General features: G+C 36.9%; 1 protein-coding gene across 1 annotated transcript in view; it reads left to right on the plus strand.

Moving 5' to 3' along the window:
• The first annotated feature begins 7,877 nt into the window (after nucleotides 1-7,877).
• Parp11 (poly(ADP-ribose) polymerase family member 11) overlaps nucleotides 7,878-21,960 on the plus strand; it is a 58,578-nt gene continuing 44,495 nt past the window's right edge. The window contains 1 exon segment of the mRNA XM_077798668.1: nucleotides 7,878-8,065. Coding sequence (XP_077654794.1) covers nucleotides 8,048-8,065 — 18 coding nt within the window. The 5' untranslated portion in view covers nucleotides 7,878-8,047.

Genomic DNA, 21,960 nt, shown 5'->3' on the forward strand with positions numbered 1-21,960 from the left:
CACTGTCCAGTCATGGAGGGGAAAAATAATTGCAGTTTGGGACAATGCAAGGGACCACTCCTCCTTTCTGCATCCTGTAATATTTAGAATGGAAGAAATCCCCACAGATTGAATTCTGAATGCCCCTGTGTCGCCTAGGCAAGATTTCTCTAAGATCCCTCTGAGAGGTAGAGATTGTTCGTCCCCAGAACAAGCGTAAACCTAGAAGACTAGGTGGATTATATATATAAATAAAAGAGATTCTCCCAGGACACATGAAAATGAAAGACACCGCAAGAAGCTATACTCTTTCTATTTTATTTTACTTTAACTTTTTTAGAACCCCTGGCATGTTAAGGCTGGCAAAACATGTGACTGGAGAACTGGAGATGCTTAGAAGTTGCTTTAGGGAGTGAAATGAAAGGATGAGATCAGAAAATGCATTAAATGCCCACAACACAAGATGAGAAACTTAATTTTTTAGGGCAATGCCTTTTGAGAAATGGTTATCATGCAAATCTTGTTCAACCCTGTACCATGATAAGACTTGGACTTAAAGTCATTCCATATATAATCCACTGGGTTTTGAAGAGTAGGATATTATATACATTCCTGTTCCAGATACAGGATTATTTAGGATTTGAGATAATGTTAACAATCTTCTACCAAATAAAAATATTATAAGCTCGAGACAAGCATTATCTCAAGTTTTCCCTGTAGACAAAGGTATTTGGATTGGATGATTGCTGAGATCATTTCTTTTCTTTTTTTTTTTCCTCCGAGTTCTTACTCTGTTACTTGGGTCCATCCACAGTATCCACAAGGAGTGCCTCTGGTTCAGGGTGATCTGGCCCTAAGAGCCCAGGGGTTAGCAGAGTAAGAACCTCCATCTCACTTTAGTTGCACCAAAGCAAGGGATCTGGTCATTCATTTTTTTGAGCTCCTTCTTACATCTAGGGTTCTTCAGATGGCTTGTGTATTTACTCTATATTGTTCTTAAGTTCTACATGTAGGATGGTTTAATCTCCTTCAGGATATGGAAAATTTCTCAAAGACAGGACTGGATCTTTTGCTTCCCACCTTTCAGGGCATCTTGTTGCAGATGTATCTGAGCTTTGCATCTGATTGTATCTCAATATGATATTAAATTATGGACTTCAAGAGATGGCAGCAAACTTAGAGAAAACCTGATCCAATTATCTCACTTTTTAAAGATGGGAAATTGGGTATCCAAAATGGGATGAGATTTATTCAATATCATGCAGCTAATTATGGCCAGAAACTCCTGGGGTTCCTGGTTTAACCATGAACAGTGTGTCTTAGCCTCTCTCTCCTCACTGTGGCAGAGAATATGTGTCCTCCTCATTCTAACCTAAAGCATCTAGCCACCTGCTTTAAAAATCTTACGTAAGTGAAGTCTCTGTACTCCATAATAAACATATTTGTTTTAACATAAAAACAATGTTAGAATTTTTTTACTTTTTATCTTTTTTTTTTTTTTTTTTTTTTTTTTTGCTACTGGGAACTGAGCACAGGAGTGCTCTACTGATGAACTACATCCCCATTCCTTTTTACTTTTTATTATAACAGGGTCTTGCTGAGTTACTGAGGCTGGCCTCAATATTGCCTCAGTTGCCAAGTAGCTGGGATTATAGGTGTGTACCACCACGCCCAGAGAAAACTTTTTTTCTAATATGGAAAATGGGTACTGAAAGAGTCATTTATTTTTCTTGGCATAACGGTGTAATCCTGCAGTCAATAAAAGGTAATTCTGGGTGGAGCACTTGGGGCTTAGCAAAGATGAACATCTTTCAGAGTATGGTTCTGCACCCCCTGAAGCTATGTGAAGGAGGATAGGGGTCAGAGGCAGGGCAAATAAGGTAGGAGAAAGTCAAGATTCTTTTTTAAAAAATAAACTGTCTTAACAGCTTCATTGAGGTAAAATTCACAAACCTTCCAATGCATCCATTTAAAGTATGCAGTTCACTGGTTTTCAGTATAAACATGCAGTGTCTTAAGAAAACAAGTTAGAGAACATAAAGAGTTGTTACAAAGACCCCACCACCATTTAATATCTTTTGGATTGGAAGAGACAGCAATACCTACTTTTAAAATTCAACTGATGTGAACTAAGTGATGTGTAGAGCATTATTAATTCACAGAAGCACCTCCCAACCCCACAAACTGAACCAAAGCTCTGCCTGTAGACCTTAGCTTGGTTTGCTAGGCAGTTGCAGTGGACTCCAGAAATTAAATTGCAGAAAAGAGAAGTTCTTGAGTTGGGGGTTGGGGAAAGGAAGAAAAGGCCAGGGAAAGGGTCATAGGTGATTTTTAAAAACACTATAAATTTGGGCTAGGGATATAGCTCAGTTGGTAGAGTGCTTGCCCTGGGTTCAGTCCCTAGAACTACGCACACACACTCAAAAAAAAAAAAAAAAAAAAACCACCAGAAATTTATCCTAGGAGGGCACCTCAGTCTAAATGAGGTTGAGCAATCAGGGCTGGTATCAGAAGTATATGACATTGAGAGATGACACAAGGTGGCAGCCACCAAAGGCTCCTTCACCTTAGGTGAGATGATTTCTCTCTCTGTGCCTCAGTTCCTTTGCCTGTAAAACGGGGTTAATAAAGAGTAGCTACCTTATAGGATGTTCGGGAGAATTATATTTGTTAATATGTATGCATACATGTGTGTGTGTGTGTGTGTGTGTGTGTGTACACACAATAGTATCAGGCACATACTTAGCACCATGTATTTGCTAATGCTAGCATGTAATTTTCATTATAACAAGGATTTTTTAAAATCTGTTTTGTTCAATGACCTATTCAAGAGACAAGAAACAGTGTCTGGAATGTAGAGATTGCTTGCTAAATATTTGTTCAATGAAGAATTGAAGAACAATTCATATTAGATAATCTGCTGTAATTTCTTGACATCCCTGGGTGTGCTCATTAGGAAAGGCTAACCCTCCAAATGCCTGGAATGACCTAAGCCCAGGCGGTACACCCTCTGGCTGCCCTTTTCACCTACCAAGACTTTTGTTTACCTCCTTCTTCTCCTAATTTTTAAAATATTTCTCATGTTTTCCTGCTTTCTGCTTTTAACCTCAAAACTTCTAACACTCTTTTCTAAGTCCTGTCTATTGTCCTCTGCCGGATCATTCCTATTAAGTCCTTTTTTTACAACGTGATGACCAAAACCCTAATGTGGCATTCCTGGAAGGAAAGCCCCAGCCAGGAATGTCACAGCTCCAGAGTCTTTTCAGAATTCTCCATCCTCTAATTAGGATGGCCACACATCTCAGCTGCTGCTTTTGACTGCTGCTGTGAGCTGAATGTTGATGCCCATCTTTGTGCTTAGATAATTTCCCTGAGCAGCTAAAACTAATAATCAGTGGTATTTTCAATAGGGCCTTTCCATTTAGTGTGGCTGAGTTATTTTGCACTTCATTTTTTTTAAGGTTGAATTTAATTCCTTGTCATGTTTCCTAATTAAGAAGATTTGTGAGATTCATTTTGATTTTTTGAAAAATTCCTTCCCAGGAATGCTTATCTTCGCTTCAGTCAGTGTTTCATCTGCTTATTCCACCTCTTAATTCCTGCTGGGGTTGTTAACGTGTCAGACTTCAACAGCAGGGTTGGTTCTGGGGCCGCCTCATTGTTGGCTCTTTTTCAGACGGAGGCTGGGTCTTTATATTCAAGGCTGATGGGCACAAATGCAGCTTTCTCTCCACTACTCCTTCACCCTCTTTTGGCCCCTAGTCTCTCTTTTTGCGCCTTCTTGCAGGTTCCTGTTTCTTCTTTCTGTCTAACACAGCCTGTCTCTCATATCCATTTCTAGTGCTCCCCAAACGCTGGATGCAACTGTGATCTCCTAAAACAAAAACAATTATGATCATAACATTAAAATAATAGTTAATATTGTATCTGTGTCTTACCACTTCTTTTCTTTTGTTTTCTTCTATCGTCTTAGGGGTGACTGATCCCCCTCTCCCCTAAGTTCAATTTGCCCTGCTTTTCATACGTCAACCTGTTTTCTCCATTAGATTATTTTCATGTTTGCCAATGAGATGTCCCCTCTGCTCTTTTTCTTCTCCTCTCTCCTTTCCCCTAAGGCATTTTCTCCTAACCCTCTTGACATTGGAAGATCTATAAAATACTTAGAATCATTCAAGAATCCCTGGGCTGGGTTTAGCATGGCTTAAGATATCTCCACCCAGAACACACAGAGAAAATGTGAAAGATAAAGCCAAATGTCTGATCTTCCTGAGAAAACTAGTGACCATGGTCAGTATACATAGTTTCCACTACTGTGGCACCCTGCCTGGAACAATGATGCAGAGGGAAATGTTCCTGTGCTGGGCACTATGTAACAGGGGGAATGGCAGGCATGACACACAGAAAGTAATCTTCTGAAAGACTGTGAGAGGTTTGGCTCAAACGATGAGGCCATCCTTGAGAAAGCTGTGGGAGAGTGTGGGCCAAGTCATTTTCTATGAGGATATTTGGCAAAATCCTAGATCCATTACATTTCCTCAGCCAAATGGGGTGGATCCATCACTGGTTGCAAACTAAAGATACCTAAAATGGACCAGGCAGGTAATGAGACAGAGAACCCATTTCTAGTGTAAAATGGTCAGAGTGGCTCCGTCCAGCTGTTGGCACAGGGGAATACAGTTCCAAGGTGAAAATGGAGTTGCATATAGTAAAGGGTGAAATTTCCCAGTTTTAAAAACGTAGCCATTTTTTTTTATCAAAAAATTAAATATTCTCTGTGCATTCATTAAATCTCACCAATTTGTGACCCTAGTACTAAGTAATCATTTGCACAATTCCTTCCCATAATTAACCCTTAAACTAATTAGTTCTAAATCAGTAATAATAAGAAAAAATTAACACTAAAATTTGTACAGCTATTTTTAGTTCCCTTCATGTTACTTTGGTATATAGCAGTATATTTTAAAGGTCTATGAATATTAATATATATTAATATTTATTGCATTCTCTCTATCCCGTTCTCCTATCACTAGCCAGACAACACCAACATCAAGTCTTCAAGGAAATGAAATATAACTGAGAGAGACAGAGAGAGAGAGAGAGAAACACAGAGAGTTGAAGAAAAGATTGAGGACCTGGTTCTAATCTTCCTAGACTTACTTTATAAAAATCCACTGCACCTTTAAGAAAAAGCTAATTTCTAAATTAATTAAACTGCTGCTATTTACTAGCATTATTCTGATGCCAAAACTTGTTAAAGATAATCACAAAAATGACAGTAGTGATGAAAGATTTTCATTCATTGTAAGTAATTTTTTTTTCAGTGTTAGGGATTGAATCCCTCATGTGTATGCTTAGCACATGCTCTGCCACTAAACTACACCCCCCAAACCAGTTACAAGTACAATTTAATCCTAAATAAGAGAGGAACAAACTGAATCAAGCATGATATTCAAGATATAATTTAACAAAACAGAGGATGAAATGTAAGGATGTAATGGAATGTAAGGATGGTCTGAACATTAGATATATTAGTGTAATTCATTATATTTACTTAGAGTAAAAATAGTAATATAATAATAGAGTCTAAGAGACAGTTGATAACAATTAATATCCTTTTCCAATTAGAAGCTTAGAGTAAACTAGTAATAGAAAGAATTTTTAAAAAGATAATAATGTATTTAGGGGCTGGGGATGTGGCTCAAGCGGTAGCGCACTCGCCTGGCATGCGTGCGGCCCGGGTTCGATTCTCAGCACCACATACCAATAACTAAAAAATAAATATTAAAAAAATATATTTAAAGAATATGTATCATCATCTAGGAGCACAAACTTGTTCTATTGCATTACAACTGAGTGCCAATTATCTAGTTCTACATTATTCAAAAATTTCCTGGTATTTTGGAGAGTGCAATAAGGAAAAAGAAAACTAAATTACTTGCTGGTGATATAATTTTCTATATACATTTAAGAGAAAAGCTTATAAACTATTGGAATTAATTAGGTATTTTCACAGTTGAAAATGATAATTACTCAAAACTCAATGGTTTTTCTAAATTGCAGCAGTGAAAAATATCTCATTCACGAAAACTGTAAAATATTTACAAACAAACTTCACAATAATTGTGCAAACTTACATGAAAGATATTCTAAAAATACATTTAATGATATAAAAGACCTAGGGTTGGGGTATATACAGCTCAGTGGTAGAGCATGTGCTTGGACATTTGGGACTCTAGGTTCAATTCCCAGCACTGAAAGAAACAAAGAAACAAAACACCACCTAATATGTTTAGTGATGTGTTCCCAAATGAGAAGATTCAAGATTTTGAAAACTCTAAAAAAAAAAAAAAAAAAAAAAGGTCAGGAAAGGAGTTCTTTATGAAAGAGCAAATATATTACTAAGCTATAACAGGCATGGCATAGGAAAAAGCATATATTTAATAGAATAAATAATAAAAATGTTTAAATATGTATGTATATATACATATATATGCAAATTTTACTTGTGATTAAGAATGGCTCTCCTAGCTGGGTATGGTGGTGCATGCCTGTAACACCAGCAGCTCTGGAGGCTGAGTCAGGAGGGTCAAAAGTTCAAAGCCAGCCTCGCACCAGGGAGGCAGTTAGCAAATCAGTGAGACACTGTCTCTAAATAAAATACAAAAATAGGGCTGGGGATATGGCTCAGTGGTTGAGATCCTGAGTTCAACCCCCAGTACCAAAAAATGAAAAAAAAAAAAAAAGAATGGCTTTTCTAAGTAGTGGGAAAGGAATGAATTTTTGATACAACTGATTAACCACTGGCAAAATTTCTGTAATCTTTTATTGAACAATTTCATTTCTGAGAATTAATTCTAAGGAGGTTAATGGACACATGTGAAAAAATGCCTGAATGTTTATTGCAGCATATTTTTAAGAGTAAAAAACTAAAAACCACTTAAATATCTATCCACAGTAGATTATTACAAATATGTGGGTACATACCAACTATGGAATGCCATCAGTCTACTTGGAATGGAGGATATCATAAAAAAATCACTAAATTATGTTAGTTACATGTACTGATATGTAACAATGAAGCCCAATATTATGTACAATTATAGTGCACAAAAAACTGATATTTAAAAAAAGGAAAATCAGTCCTTAAATCTATAGGTATTTTTTGATCACTTGAAATATGTGAAAGTATAAACATGTCCAGAAGAATATACATCAAGCTGTTATTTTTCATTTTCTCTAGGCAAATACTACTTCTTTGCCTTTCTCTTAGCTCTCTTTACCCAGTAACTAAAGTAGGAGTACATATTGTGCTCATAACTTCAACTTCTTGCAGGAGCTTTGAGACATTCTATCCTAGATAAGAATTACTCTCATAGAACCCTATACTTGCTATACTACTTATGAGCCATATTGTACCTTTTTGCTGCTTCTCTAGATTCCAAAATCCGTGAAGGCAGTGACTATGTATTGATCAGTGTCATTTGAGAACCTAGTAATGTCTATTAACTGTCACTTTTTAAACTTTACTATATGCCAAACAGTGTGCTATCTATACTCATCTTCCAAATAGCCCCTGGTCAAGCTGTGATCAATTTTCAAGCCTGTGTGATTCCTGGCCACTACACTCACTAAAAGGTGCTCAATAAATATCGATCTTACAGGAAAGAAACACAACCAGCCACAGCTCGGTGGAGGTGTAGCAGTGGAGATCTAGTGCTGGAGGACGTTGGTTGGATTAGAAGTCTTTTAAACTCCTTCACAGGCCAGGTATTCCTAAGCCCCGCCCACGAAGACCCACCCGTGGAAGCCCGGAAGGGAGCGACGGGGGCAGGGCTAGCTTCCGGGAGTGGGGGCGGAGCTATCGCCGATTGGCTGGTTTCGGGCGGAAGTCGGGATGTTAGGTGGTCTGAAGACGCTAGCTTGTGACAGGGAGGGGGAGAAGGAAGGCCTGCGTAAACTGTGCCTCTCGGTCCCTACGCTCCCGGGGACCCTTGGAAAAATCACAACACCCCGGCCCCCGCAGCTAGCTCCTTCCCCCAGGCTCTCTCCGCTCGATTTCGCCACCGTTATGTTGGAAGCGAATCCAGTGAGTAGCCGGGCGGGACGGGGCGGACCCAGTGGGCGGGGTTGATGGGAGAGGGGCGGGAGGGGGTTCCCGGGAACTGCCCCCCTCACCCCAGTCAGGCTGGGTGTTTGAGTTCCGATGGCGCCAAGGTCCCAGACTTTCTGGAGGGGCTTTTGCCATCTTCATTCCCTGCCTTTTTTAGTGGTAGAGATAGCTCCGTGGGTTCTTCAACGCGTTTTTTGCTTTCTTTTTCGAGTTATTTATTTTACTTTCGTTGGTTTCTCCACCTTCCTTCCTTCAAGGGTCTTTACTTTATGAAACTTTGTATTTTGCTTTCTAATTGGAATTGCTGGTCGTGGAACCTGTTCTCCCTTTTCCTCAGGAGTACCTTTCAGCCCCACCCCACTAAAGCGAGGGAATTCAACCCCTATGGTTTGAACAGACCCAGGGAGAACAAGCAGTACCCCTTTTCCCTTCTTAGTGGAAACCATTTAACACTCGAGGATCAACTGTTTTTTTCCTAAACTTCTGGATGGTGAAGTTTTTAGATGTTTTCTTCTGTCTCCTTCCTTGTTTGACTCGGATATTTGCATTATTCCTGCATGTGTTTTGTCTACTTTGCTTTTATCCATTTATTTTTTTAAGTTGCAGCCCTCAAGCAATGGGATGTGTTTGCCAAGAGTATTCCGTTCTTCTCTTGTTACCGTTGAAACCACCTAGTATTATGGCACCTATACACTTTACAACTTAGGAGTTGACTGGGAAAATAACAATCATATTTCAAGTTTCTGGACTCAATATGTGAAACTAAGCCATATGCTGAGATAACTGCCAAAATTTACTCTAAAACCCCTCAATATCAATACTTGAATTAATTTACTACAAATAGTACTCCTCTCTTCTTATTTCTGGAATGTATTTCCAGAGAAGTTAGCTTATCAATACATTCCTTTATGTTTTCATCCAGGAGAACTAAACTAGTGTTTTGGTCAGGATTTGATAGTTGCCTGTTGTGTCCATCCCAATCCATCATATAAAAGTAGTCTTCATTGAAGTTTATTTTTTGATTCATACATATAATATTGTAATCAGGTCATATTAAAGGAAAATAATTGCTTGTATTTGACTTTAGTAAAAATAATTTGGAATTATGAGAATATGTTCATATATACTTATATTCAGTTTCACAGTTATCAATAATCTTCATTTTATATGTTATCTGCACATTTCTATATATGTGTGTGCATATTATAGACGTATTCAGTTTTTATGAGCAGTCTGTTTTGATTCTTCATAACAACTTCTTTAGTCATCTTTATATTTGTCTTGCTCAAGGTTACATGTTCTAAAATCTTCAGTGTATTGTAAGCTCCAGAGGAGCATGAATTTTTTTTTATGCTTACTATAGTATCTTCATCTAGAGAATAGATGCTGGTGCTTAATAAATATTTGTGAATTCATAATGGTGATTGGATCAGTACTGTACTAGGGTTCTTTGCTTTTTATGTTCATTTTCTTCCTGTATCACACATACATCAGAAATTACAGATCATTTGTTTGTGAGAATTATAAATGCATTTGTGAATGTTTCACATTTGGTTTGTAAAATTATGATCCTGTTTCTTTGTAAGAAATGTTCAGTTTTCTCTGAAATTACTTTGATGATTTTTAAAAAAAAAATTTCAGCAGAACAGGCTGACTTTTGTTTAATAGAAATGAACCTTCCATATTTTCTTCTTTTGAACTTTATGGCACCCTCATATGGCTTAATGCTTCTGTGTTTTATTACTTACCAATAATGTTTTTTGTGTGAGCATAGGAATGCTGTGAACAAATGAAGTTTACTTTTATTAGCTTAAATTTTTTAAAGATAAATATTCTACTGGGCTTTCTCTAGTAATTTGTTAATTTCTTTTAGTAGAAGGGGTTTCTGGATAGTCTAAATGTGTTCATGGAATAAAAATTAATGGTACCCTAAGTCATATACAACTGGGAAGATTTCAAAATGCCACTAAACAAAAACCATAGTGGATAAATGCAGATGACTTTTGCATTACAAATCAGTGTAAGTCACTGTTTATCATTCTTTCCATTGAATGAAATAAATGCTATTTTGTGAAGGAAGGCTATTGTTAACTGCTTTAATTGAAGAATTTTATTTAGTTTCTTTCTGTATATTTTGGTAGCATCCATGACCTTAATATACCACCTATGGCCTGCAAATATACCTCCTGTTGCTCCTATTGCAAATATACTTACTTTGTGGTATTGCATTCCACTCACAAGTATTCTGATAAAATATTACACTGACCCTGGCCATGTTCCTAATCAGAATCAGCCTCCCCTTCCCTGTGAAAAGTTTTCAGGAAATGGTTTGAGTGTGGAAAATCGCCACTGACCTTTCAACATTTTCTTTGGCATGGTGGAGACCTAAAACAAGGGAACCAAGGAATAAAATAAATTTTATACCTGTCTTCAAATATAAAATTGTGAACTCAGATAATATTTGAAGACAGATATAAGGTCTGTGGGGATGCCTTTCACTAACCAGGAACTATGAGGTAAGCATAAAGTTCTTGCCAAGGTAGGTCAGATTGACAGAAGCAGGAGGAAGTTCTCATATGTGCTCTTGGCATTTCTCTACCCACCTGGGGGAGGGAGCCCATGACTAACATCTCCCAGTTTAGGAAAGTGGTGTAGTCTGTGGGATGAAGTTGGAGGGGTTGCCATCACTGTTTTGACTTTATGTACCCTGATTTTATCCTGCTTCTTTCTTTCTCTTTTCTTCCTTGTCTTCTGTCTCTTTGCTGGGATTGGAATAAGTAGTTCCCTGGAATTAAAATAGATAGAAGTTAATTTTAGCTTTTTGTTATTACACTGATGAAGATAATTATGAACTTACAAACATTTGTTCATGAGTATAAACTGTCAATTTCAAAAATAGTATCTTACTTCATAGAAAGTACTCTTCCAAATTGTTTTTCGTTTATTAACTCATTTTTAGAATAATTTGATATGTTAATTAAGAGAGAAGAAAATGGTTTTCCCAAGATCATGGAGCAAGTAAGCAGTGTGTCAGTACCCAAGTCATCTTTCCACTGCATTCTGACTCTGCTGGTAACAATGATAACATCTGTTTACAGTGTAATGCTTTTTCTGCAGAGCCAACATCTTCTGTGTTATTTTACATTCATGGCTGTTTCTCACCTACCATTCAATATCTTCTTTTTCTGTTAAACTGCTTGAAAAATAATCTTATGCTTTTGTCATTCTTACCCATACCTCAGCTTCTTCAGTCTAACTTCTTCCCCTAACACTTTGTCAAAAGGTCACCAAGAACTTTGAATCACCACATAAAACAGCAACTTACTTTTATCTTTTAGCAACTTTGATGCAATCACAGGTTTTCCTCAAAACTTTTCCTTTTTGGTGTCCTTGGAATTGTACTCCTTTGGGTTTCTTCTTTTTATGATTTGTCCTTGAATTATAATCCCCACATGGCTGCATGGCTTTCTGCCCCCGAAATGTCCTACCTTTTATCTTTTTTTTCCCCAGCATATCATTTTTTGGTGAGCTCCAAGGCTTGAAAATATTACTATAATAAATATTCCTTCCAGGTGTACATCTTTAGTCCTAAGTTCGTCTGAGCAAGGTGGTAGACAACTCTATTGGATGTCCTCTAATAGTACAAACTTAGGATGTATGAACCAAAATGACTCAGACATTAATTCATTTATTCATTTCACTCAGCAAATAATGTAAGTATCTAACACATGAGAAAGAAACACTATTTTAGATATTAGGGATGGTGGATATAAACATGGATCAAATCAGAACCTACTCCTGAGGGGGCTTGCAGTATAGTTTTGGGAGAGAAAGTGATATCTGGGTACTTCAAGCATTCATTGAAATGATTTATATTTAAGCTAGCTCTTTAAATTATAGAAGTGGTCTTATGGGAATATCAAAGGAAGCAAAATAACCAAAGCCTATAAAAGTAAAAGAGAATGGCAAGTACAGTTTGGATAAAGGAATGAAGTGGAGAAAGTACAGATCTCATGATTAATTTCTCAGTATGGGCATTATTAGAGAAAGAAGATGGAAAGGTATGGGCAGTGGTAACTAACATGGAATTTTTCTTTTGAGTCTGGCAGTATATTATACAGAGATACTCACAGACTGAGTTGAGAACAGAGGTAGGATGTGTTCCTGGAAATAACAGTTCTTTAGGAAACATAGTATCTATGAAGATGTGTTCCTGACAGTGTAATTTATTACAGGATCAATCAACAATTCCTTTAATCATATCTTTGTTTTCTTGGAATTCTTTGTAACTGTTCTAACAGTGATTAACTAAGCTTAAAGTATGACCTATATCTATCTGAGGCTCAAAACAAATTATTTTCTGGGAAACAGAAATCCTTTACCTGGGAGATAAGATGTTAATGACAAAGTATCCACACAAGAGTGGACTTTTTGGGGTCTGGGGCAGTGCTAAGTAAGGTATGTCTTTACCTGAATCATCTAATACTTCTATTTTGAGGAAATTATTAAATTATTTTTTAGTGATTATACCAAGGTTCAAAGTTTGGTGAACTTTATGAATTTAAGGGATCCAGGTTTTAAACATAGAACTTTCCAGTTCTAGCATACATACTTCCTAGTCTAACAAAGGCCATAAGATATGTGGTGAGTAGAAAAGGATCTTTGAGGATAATCACAGGGAGTCAGGGATTAAAAGAAAATTCTTAAACTTCAAGAAATACTTGGCTTTAACATGGCACCAGTGTTCATGTTTTTGGAACATTTTTTTCTAGTGGTGCAGCACATGAACAAGAGTGGCAAGGATTGGTATGGCAGGTCCGGTGCAAGGTAAAGGAAATGAGTCTAATAATTTTCAATCAAGTAAGATAACAGAATTTGGTATATAGGCTGAAGGCTCAGGTTTGTAAAAGAGGTTTGAGGGTGTGTGTGGTGGAGGGTAATGAAAAGACTGCTGAATGTGACCCACTGGACCTGAAATGCTGAAGCACATTGAGGTCTTTGGCTTATAAAGTTCACCCTCCAAGAGTTATACTTGCTTTTGAAATAACATTGTTGGCACTCATTTAGTTATTGAGCATCTATCTACTGCAAGCCCATTGGTGCTAAGTCCTGGAGTTTATTGTGGTGAACAAAACAGATTAGGCCTCAGCCCTCATGGGTGTACTTTTTGATGCAGGCAGGCAGATATTACACAATAATTACATAATTAAAATTCATCTGCAACTGTGATAAAAGCAAGAAGGTAAAAGTGCAATGACATTGTAGAAGGAGCTAGTATAGACTGGAAATTCAGGGAAGACCACCATGTGAAAGTAACTTAACAGAGATCTGGAGGATCAGTCAAAAGTTAGTCAGATAATGATTGCATGGGAAGTGGGAAGATTGTCCAGACAGCAGAAGTAGAGTGAGCAAAGACCTTGAGGCCAAAAGGAGGTTGGTGTGTGAGAACCAAGAGAAGCCTGTGTGGTTGAAGCACAGTGAACCAGGAGAAGAGCATAGGAAATGGGAACCAGGCCATGCTTGGCTCTATGGCAAAAGAGAATCGAACAACTAATCAGCTTACTATAAAATAGGGAGATTATTTTTTATTATCTGGAGGGTTAGAGGGGACCAATCTAATCGTAAGGGTCCTTAAAAGTAGAAAATGGGGGCAAAGAGATGTGACTGTGGATGAATGTTCAAAGAGATAGTGTTGCTGCTTTGAAAGGGGGGGGGGTCCAACAAGCTTCTAGAAGTTTGAAAATTTGTGTTGTTTTAAGCCACTAATTTTGTGGTAATCTGTTCCATAAGCAATAAAAAAAAAAAAAAACTATTTAGAGGCATGTAAGAGATTCTGAAAAGACCAGTGAGGAGGCTATAGCATAGTCCAAGGTAAAGATGAAGAAGATTGGACTAAGTGGGAAGAGAGAAAGAAGTAGATCAATTCTAGCTGCTCTTTGGATCATGAATGCCAGGTTTTTGGCACAGGCAACCAGAAACTGAGATGTATTTTCACTGATATGAGAAAACCTAGAAAGGGGGAAGATGGGAGGATATCAAGAATATGGTTTTGGGCCCATTAGGTTCAGTGTGCTCATATGATTTGGATATGGTCTAATTGTATCCACCAAAGGCACATGTGTTAAAGGCTTGGTCCCCAGGATGGCACTGTTGGGTCATTTAAGAGATGGGACCTAGTGAGAGGCCCTTACGTCAGTGGGGCATAAGGAGTTCTTATAACCCCTTAAGTTTCTGTAAGAAGGTAGTTATGAAAGGAGAAAGCATGGCCCATTTCATCCCCTTTGTTCCTAGTTTGGGATATATTCCTTGCTCTTGAGTGCTCCCTCCATTGCCATCTACCATCCACTATTGGTGAAGAGGCCCTCACCAGATCTGAACTGGTACTGGTGCCTTGCTCTTGAACCTTTAAAACTATAAACTTTTTATAGGTTGAAGTATATTGTAACAGTGATGAAAAGCTGACTTATTTGTGCACCTCTGAAACATCAAGTATTGAAGTGAGGAAGGCAGTTGAATAGGTAGGTAAATGGAGAAGACTAGACTATTGAAATTTAGGCCTCAGCTTTTATAGATAGCCTTTAAAATCATCAGAGTGTATGAGATCTCCAGGAAGGTGTTTTTCAAATGTTCAGCACCCATGCAGACTACTAAATAATAAAGCAGTATTTAAAAAACTGACTTTTTTATTATCATTGAAAATGGCCATTTTTTGTAGCCCTTCATGAAGTAACTATGTCTAATTTGATTATAGGTAGCTCGAAGTGTAGGTTAGGCTCAGATGTTTTGATTTTTTTACCCTATATTTCTACTAGATTAGGAAATCTCATTCCACAATTATAGATTATCAATATTTATAACTTGTGTTTCCTGGCTTTGAGATGTTTTGAACTATCAAGATCAAACAGAGCCTGAGAAGGTGAAGGATTTCTCCCTGAAGACGATTTCTAGTGCTCTGTCAGTTGCCAAACTGACACTTATAATGTTAAACAATAGGTATGAATGTTTTAACCAGGCTGAATATTTGGAAAATAGGAGCAAATGGATTCTTAAGTCATTTTTTGACTCCATCATTTTCTACAAAGTGTTTCCTCATGTTTTATTGTAACATTTGAATGTATTCTTTATATATTTACAATAATGTTACTAGCCTCAGTCCTCCATGAGTGAAGAAAACCATTAGATTTGGAGAAGAATCAGACTGGAGCAGTGGAAACATTTGTACCATAGTTTGGGGACTTCGAAATCTGATCTCTTATTTTCAGCATTAAAAATTGGGGTGTTTTGACCCTGAAATAGTAGTTTCAGATTATTTACAATTCTAAATCTATCTCCACTCTCCTCCATGTAAGCAAGTCTCTAAAAATCATAGGATGACTTTGTTGTTATTAATCAGCATTATGAAAAAATTTATCTGATTCCTCATTTCAGAAACTCATGTCAGCACTTTTGTCTTTGGCAGTTAGCAAATTCAAGTAGGAAGGAAAGTAATCTTGCAAACATTGCCATTTCTTTCCACATCTGAGAGTACAACCCATTGTCAAAATTTGATGATATTCAATTTCCATTATTTCCTTCAACACTCACTTATAATCAGAAGGCATATTTTTGTCTCCTAACTATTCCATATGTTTAAAGGTTCTTTTAGTTATAGCAGCACATTTTCTTGCTATCTGTATAGCTCATGCACTGTTAGTTTTGAATGTTAGACCTGTTTCAGCCTGTGCCACAGCTCATAAAAATGTTATTATCTAAATGAAAACTGTCTTTCCTTTTACTATGGATTTTCACTGATAAACAGAACAAAAAGTTGTTGAGTACTTTTACCTCAATACATATTGTACATATGTCAAGGACTAATTCATATTTTCTCCACAAATAGTTGGTTCAATTATTAAACAGAATATACACGGAAACCCTCATGTGGTAGTAATTGTTCTCCATATCATTTGTCATTGACAGTATATGATATCCAACAGAATCATTTAGTAAAGAAATTTTTCCAGTTATTTCCCCCAGGCATAAAATTTGAGTTTACAAGCTTCTCAGAAGTATCAAGATTTTATCTGTTTAAGCTGAGGAGGAGCCCTTTTATCTTGATGGGTTTTTTGTCCTTGCTAACAAAGCAAGTGGATTTTGTGCTTTGTGTGCAAAAGATGTGAAAGATAACTTGGTTTTATTTCCCCATATTTAGTGACAACTAGGTGATATGAACCAACCAAAAAGACCAAACATAATAAAATTTTACAGTGAGTGATAGCTTTAAAGAAAGTAGATTTTCATGAAAGTCTTCATTAATTTTAAATTTTAACTGTGTGAAGTGTATATGAACAAGTTTCTTTCATTACTTTTGTATCCAAAAATGCCCTTGAACTTTCTTATAATCCTTGAGGAATTTTTTTTGGTAATTAGCACATTTTAGTTATACATAATATTAGATTTGTTTTGACAAAATCATACATGCATAAAATTTGATTTATTCCATTTCAGTCCCTGGTCCTCCTCTTTCCCCATAGTTTCCTTTCTGAGGACTCTGTTTTAAGAATGCCACAAAAGGAAAAAAAGGGGGCTAGTCCTCAGGAGCTCTAAATATTACAGGCTAAGTAGAAGTTAAGGAACAAAGGCGTTGAGAATTTGTGGACAAAGATAACATAATCTGGAGAGTGTGCTGTCATGGACCAAGAGAAGAGTAATTTAGGACAGGGATTAAAATTATAAAATGTTACTGAGAGTTTATGGTGGGGAGTGAAATTTTTGTATAGGATTTAATTTCATGAAGCTTATCACAAACTCTAACAAGAAAGTTTTTTTAATTTGGTCAGTTTTTGTTTTGTTCATTTGTTTATTTTAATTTTAAATGGTGTTTGGGTTGAGAGAAGTTAGTCCAGAAGTTAGAAAAGTTAAATTAGAGTGGATGTGAGAGTGCATAGAAAGTGAAGAAATGAAGTGTAGTGTGTATGGACAAACAAGTGTTACAGTTACTAAGCCACTGAAGAAGATAAAATTGAATCCTAAACGTACCCAATCTGAAAGAAGGTAGCAAAACATTAAACAGGGAACAAAGAACAGGTGGTACCCAAACCAGCAAATAGCAAGATGATAAACTTAAACCTAACCTTGTCAATAATTGTGCTATAAGTAAATGCTCTGAGCACCCCAATTAAAAGACAGATTGGATTAACAATAAGATCTAAATATAAGTTTTCTGCAAGAAGCACATTTTGAGTATAAATACACAAACAGGATAGAACTAAGTAAAGATATAATGTTGACACTATTCAAGAAAAAACTTCAGTGATATGAAAGTAGATTTCAGAGATAATATCGTAAGATATTATTAGATAAAAAATATCATTTCCTGGGGCTGGGGTTGTGGCTCAGCGGTAGAGTGTGCGCCTAGCGCGTGTAAGGCCCTGGGTTCAATCCTAGCACCACATAAAAATAAATAAAATAAAGGTACTGTGTCCAACTCCAACTAAAAAATAAATATTAAAAAAGTAATTTCCTAATGATAAAGAGGTCAGTTAATCAATAACAATCACAAACATTTATATACCTAGTAATAGAACTTCAAATTATGTGACACAAAATTAATGGGGGCTGGGATTGTGGCTTATCGGTAGAGTGCTTGACAGCACCACGATCCTCAGCACCACGTAAAAAACAAAAATAAATAAAGGTATTATGTTCAACTACAACTAAAAAGTATATATATTAAAAAAACTAATGGAATGTTAATAGAGAAGAATCGCCCATTATGGTAGACTTCAATAGTTCTTTCTCGCTGACTGAAGGATTAAATAGATAGAAAATAATAAATGCTGGAGAAAACTGTAACAACATTATCAACTTGACCTAACTGACATTTGTAGAACATTCTATCCTCCAAAGTTTGAATGTGTTTGTTTGTTTTACCAACTAAAAATAGAACATTTAATAAGATAGATCATATTCAGGGCCATAAACCGTGTCTCCTATAAAATGTGCTTTTAGACCAAAATTGAATTAAGCTAGGATTAATAACTGAAAGATACCTGTGAAATTTTCAAGTATTTGGCAAATAAATAACAGTTTAACCCATGGGCCAAAGAACTAAAAAGGGGAAATATTATGAAAACATAGCCTATCAAGTTTGTAAAATGCTGTGAAAACAGTTGAGAGGGAAATTTATAGCTAAAAAGGAACAAGAAAAAAACTCAAGTAAGAGCAAGGAACTGAAAGGTTAGAGTAGAAATCATCAAAACTGAAAACAGTAGTGAAAATTAATGAAATCAAAAGCTGGTTATTTGTGAGCATCGGTACTATTGATGAACTTCTAGACAGACATCAGGAGAAAAAGAAAACACAAATTACTATATTGAGAGTAAGAGAAGTCACATCTCACATACTCTAAAGACATTGAAAGAATAATAAGGATACATTAAAAACAAATTTATAGTCAATCAGTATGACAACTTGGATGAACTGGACACACTCCTACAAAGACATGAACTACCAAAACTTGTTTAAGAAGTAGTTCACATTATTTAAAGAATTTCAATTTGTAGAAAAAACCTACTTTCAAAGAAAACTCCAGGCCCGGGAAGTTTGACTGACTAATTCTACCAAGTTTTTAAGGAAGAAGTAATACTAACTCTATACATAGTTATGGAAAATTAAGGTGTAGGTAATATTTTGTAATGGAGTACAATATATCAAAACCAGTCAAATTACAAACACAAATGCAAAAATTCTAAGAAAAAATTTGGCAAAATGAATATAACAGTATATAGAAGAATTAATACATCATGACCCAGATGTTGAAAAATGCAAGGTTGTTTTAATATTTGAACAACAATTGTGTAATCACCATATAAAATAAAATAAATGATTGTTTCAATACATGCAGAAAAAATATTTGAAAAAATTTATTTATTTATTTATTTTGGTGCTATGGATTGAATCCAGACATACTCTACTAATAAGCTATATCTGCAGCTCTTTTTACTTTTTGTTTTGAGACAGGGTGTCACTAGTTGCCCATACTGGCTTTGAACTTACTATCCTCCTGCCTCAGCCTTCCCAGTAGCTGGGATAATAAGTGTGTGCCATTGGCAATTGGTCAGCAGTATGTGAAGTTTTTCATTGTAATGACTTGCACATCTTCTGTTAAATTATACCTAAATATTCTGTTCTTTTGGTGTTTCAAGTAGAATTTAAATTTTTTTGAATATTGTTAATGTATGTGTATATAATTGAGACAGATACAGATGTATATAATTGAGACAGATCTTGTGTGTTGATGAACTTGTTTAATGGTTCTGTTTTTTTAACTGTATTCCGAAGAAGTATCTACACAAAATTATGCCATCTGCCAAGAGATAGTTTTACTCTTTCCTTTCCAATCTTGATGCATTTTATTTCTTTTTCTTGGATAATTGCACTGGTTAGCACTTTCAGTACAATGTTAAATAGAGGAGGTTGTTATGCTCGAATTCAGGACCCCCAAAAGACCACCAGAGACCAAGATCAATGTAAACAGCAAAGAGGTGTTTATTGCGAGTTAGCTCTGCGAGCACACACAGCAACTGCTGATGCTGAGAGGCCCTGAGCCCAGGGTTTGCAGCAGTTTTATACACTGTTTGGAGAAGGCAGGGACCCCCACATACATCATAGCATCTCTTAGCAAATCATCACACACTGAGGGAAAATCAAATAACAACTCTAAAACATGATTAGCACATTTACTGGCGGGAACAGGTTGGGTAGGGGTGATTGGCTGCTACAAGAGGGGGATTCATTTGAACTGATTGGTTTAAACCAAGAGGGGTGTTCCTGCTGAACTTCATGGTTTCCCAACACCATAAACTACTGGGAGGGTCATCTGGCATCCCAGGTATTTCCCTGTCTCATGTTGATTGGTGGCTTCTAGGGGGTTACTATGGATCCCCACCTAGCCTGACTGAGTCAGGGACACCTGGCGCAGCAGATCCCTCCTGTTATTTGTAGATAAACAACTTAGCAGGGTGGGAATGTGCCTAGGAGTGCTCTGTGGGTGTTTTCAAGGACAAAGGTCATGTCCCTTCCTTGGACGGGCTTTGCTCTGAGGTAGAGGCTGGTTTTTCAGAGGTAAGAGCAAACATTCTTGTTTCTACTTTTAGGGGAAATATATTGTTTTTCAATAGCAAGCTTTAGCTCTGGATTTTTGTAAATGCCGTCTGACAGGAAAAGGTATCTCTAGGGTCCCTTGCCCCCTTGGAGTTGGTCAGGGGAGTTGGCTGAACTCCAGGATTGGCCAGGGGGTCCTGCTGATTGACAGGCGTTAGTCAGGAGGTCTGGCTGATTGACAGGCGTTTCTTCGGGCATCTGTTCAGGTTCTTTTCCAGCGTGGGCTGCTTTGTTCTAAGTTGCCACTAAGTCGCCACAAAGTCGCCGCCACCAACCTAACGCTGTCTATCAAGTTGGGGAAATTTCATTCTGTTTCTATTTTGTTGATTATTTTCATTGGAGTTTGTTGAATTATTTTTGTCTGCATTGAGATGATGTTAATTTTTTTGTTCCATTAATATGCATATATCTTAGTCTGCTCAGTGATCATAACAGAATACCATAGACTGGGGGCTTATCAACTTCAGAAATTTATTTCTTGTAATTCTATAAGCTGTGAAATGAAAAATCAAATTTGTATATGCTGGGGACCTTTTATTCTGGTTCATACATGGTTGTCTTTTAGTGTCCTTATGTACCAGAAGGGAAGTTCTCTCTGGGGTGTTTGTGTGTGTGTGTGTGTGTGTGTGTGTTGTTTTGTACTGGCCACTCTATCACTTGCCTATATCCCCAGACCTTTTTATTTTTTATTTTAAGACAGTTGCCTATACTAGCTTTCAAATCTTCCTGCCTCAACCTCCCTAGTCACTGATATTACAAGCCTGTGTTTTGTATGGTCATTAATCCCATCCACGAGGGCTCTGCCCTCTTAATCATTTCCTAAAGGCCTTACCTCCAAATATCATTGTGGTTAAAATTGGGATTAAAATTTGAAATTATAAATGTTTGGGGAGTCATAGATATTCAGTCTGTAGCATTCTGCCCCTCGCCTCCCCAAACTTCAAGTCACTCTTACATGCAAAATGCATTCTCTTCATCCCATTTACCCCCCAAAGTCTTAACTCATTCTATAAAGTTTAAAGTTTTACTTCTCATCTCAATATCTTCTAAATCAGATATGGGTGAGGGGTGAGACTCAAGGTGTGATTCTTGAGGCAAATTCTCCTCCAGTTAGCACTCTCTGAAACCAAATGTTATATGTTGCCAAGTTGCAGTAGTATGATAGGACAGACATTCCCTTTATAGGTATAAGATAGGCATACCCATTCTAAAAGGGAGATAAAAGAAAGAAGAACGAGGTCTCAAGAAAGCTCAGAGATCTTAAGACTGATGAATAATTCTCTTTGGCTTGATGCTGTGCGTTTTAGGCCCACTGAGTTTTGGTTAGTCCTGCCCTTGTGACTTTGGGGAGAGGCCATCTAATTTTTTTAAAAGTAAGATGATGGTTTCCCTTGTGAAAGGAGGAAGCCAGCCCTGATCCTTGAATGACCTCCAGGGTCATTCTTTGCTAATCTTGAAGGATTGCACATATTTGAAGCTGAATAGCTTTAGGGTTCCATCCTGTAAAATCAGAGAAGACTAACAGCCCTTCCTTCATTCCTTCTTGTCTTTCTTCCTCAGTTCAAACTGGCAATTTTCCTTTGTGGTGGCTTATTAAATCTGCTATGACACCCATACTAATCTTTTCAAACGGACATTTGGTGACACACTTAATGTGGTCTTCTGAACAGGTTTTCTCAATTATTTTCTATGTGGATAGGTTAAGAATTTTCTAAATAACCAATAGC

Source organism: Urocitellus parryii, chromosome 5 (genome assembly GCF_045843805.1).
Source record: "Urocitellus parryii isolate mUroPar1 chromosome 5, mUroPar1.hap1, whole genome shotgun sequence".
Taxonomy (NCBI): Eukaryota; Metazoa; Chordata; class Mammalia; order Rodentia; family Sciuridae; genus Urocitellus; species Urocitellus parryii.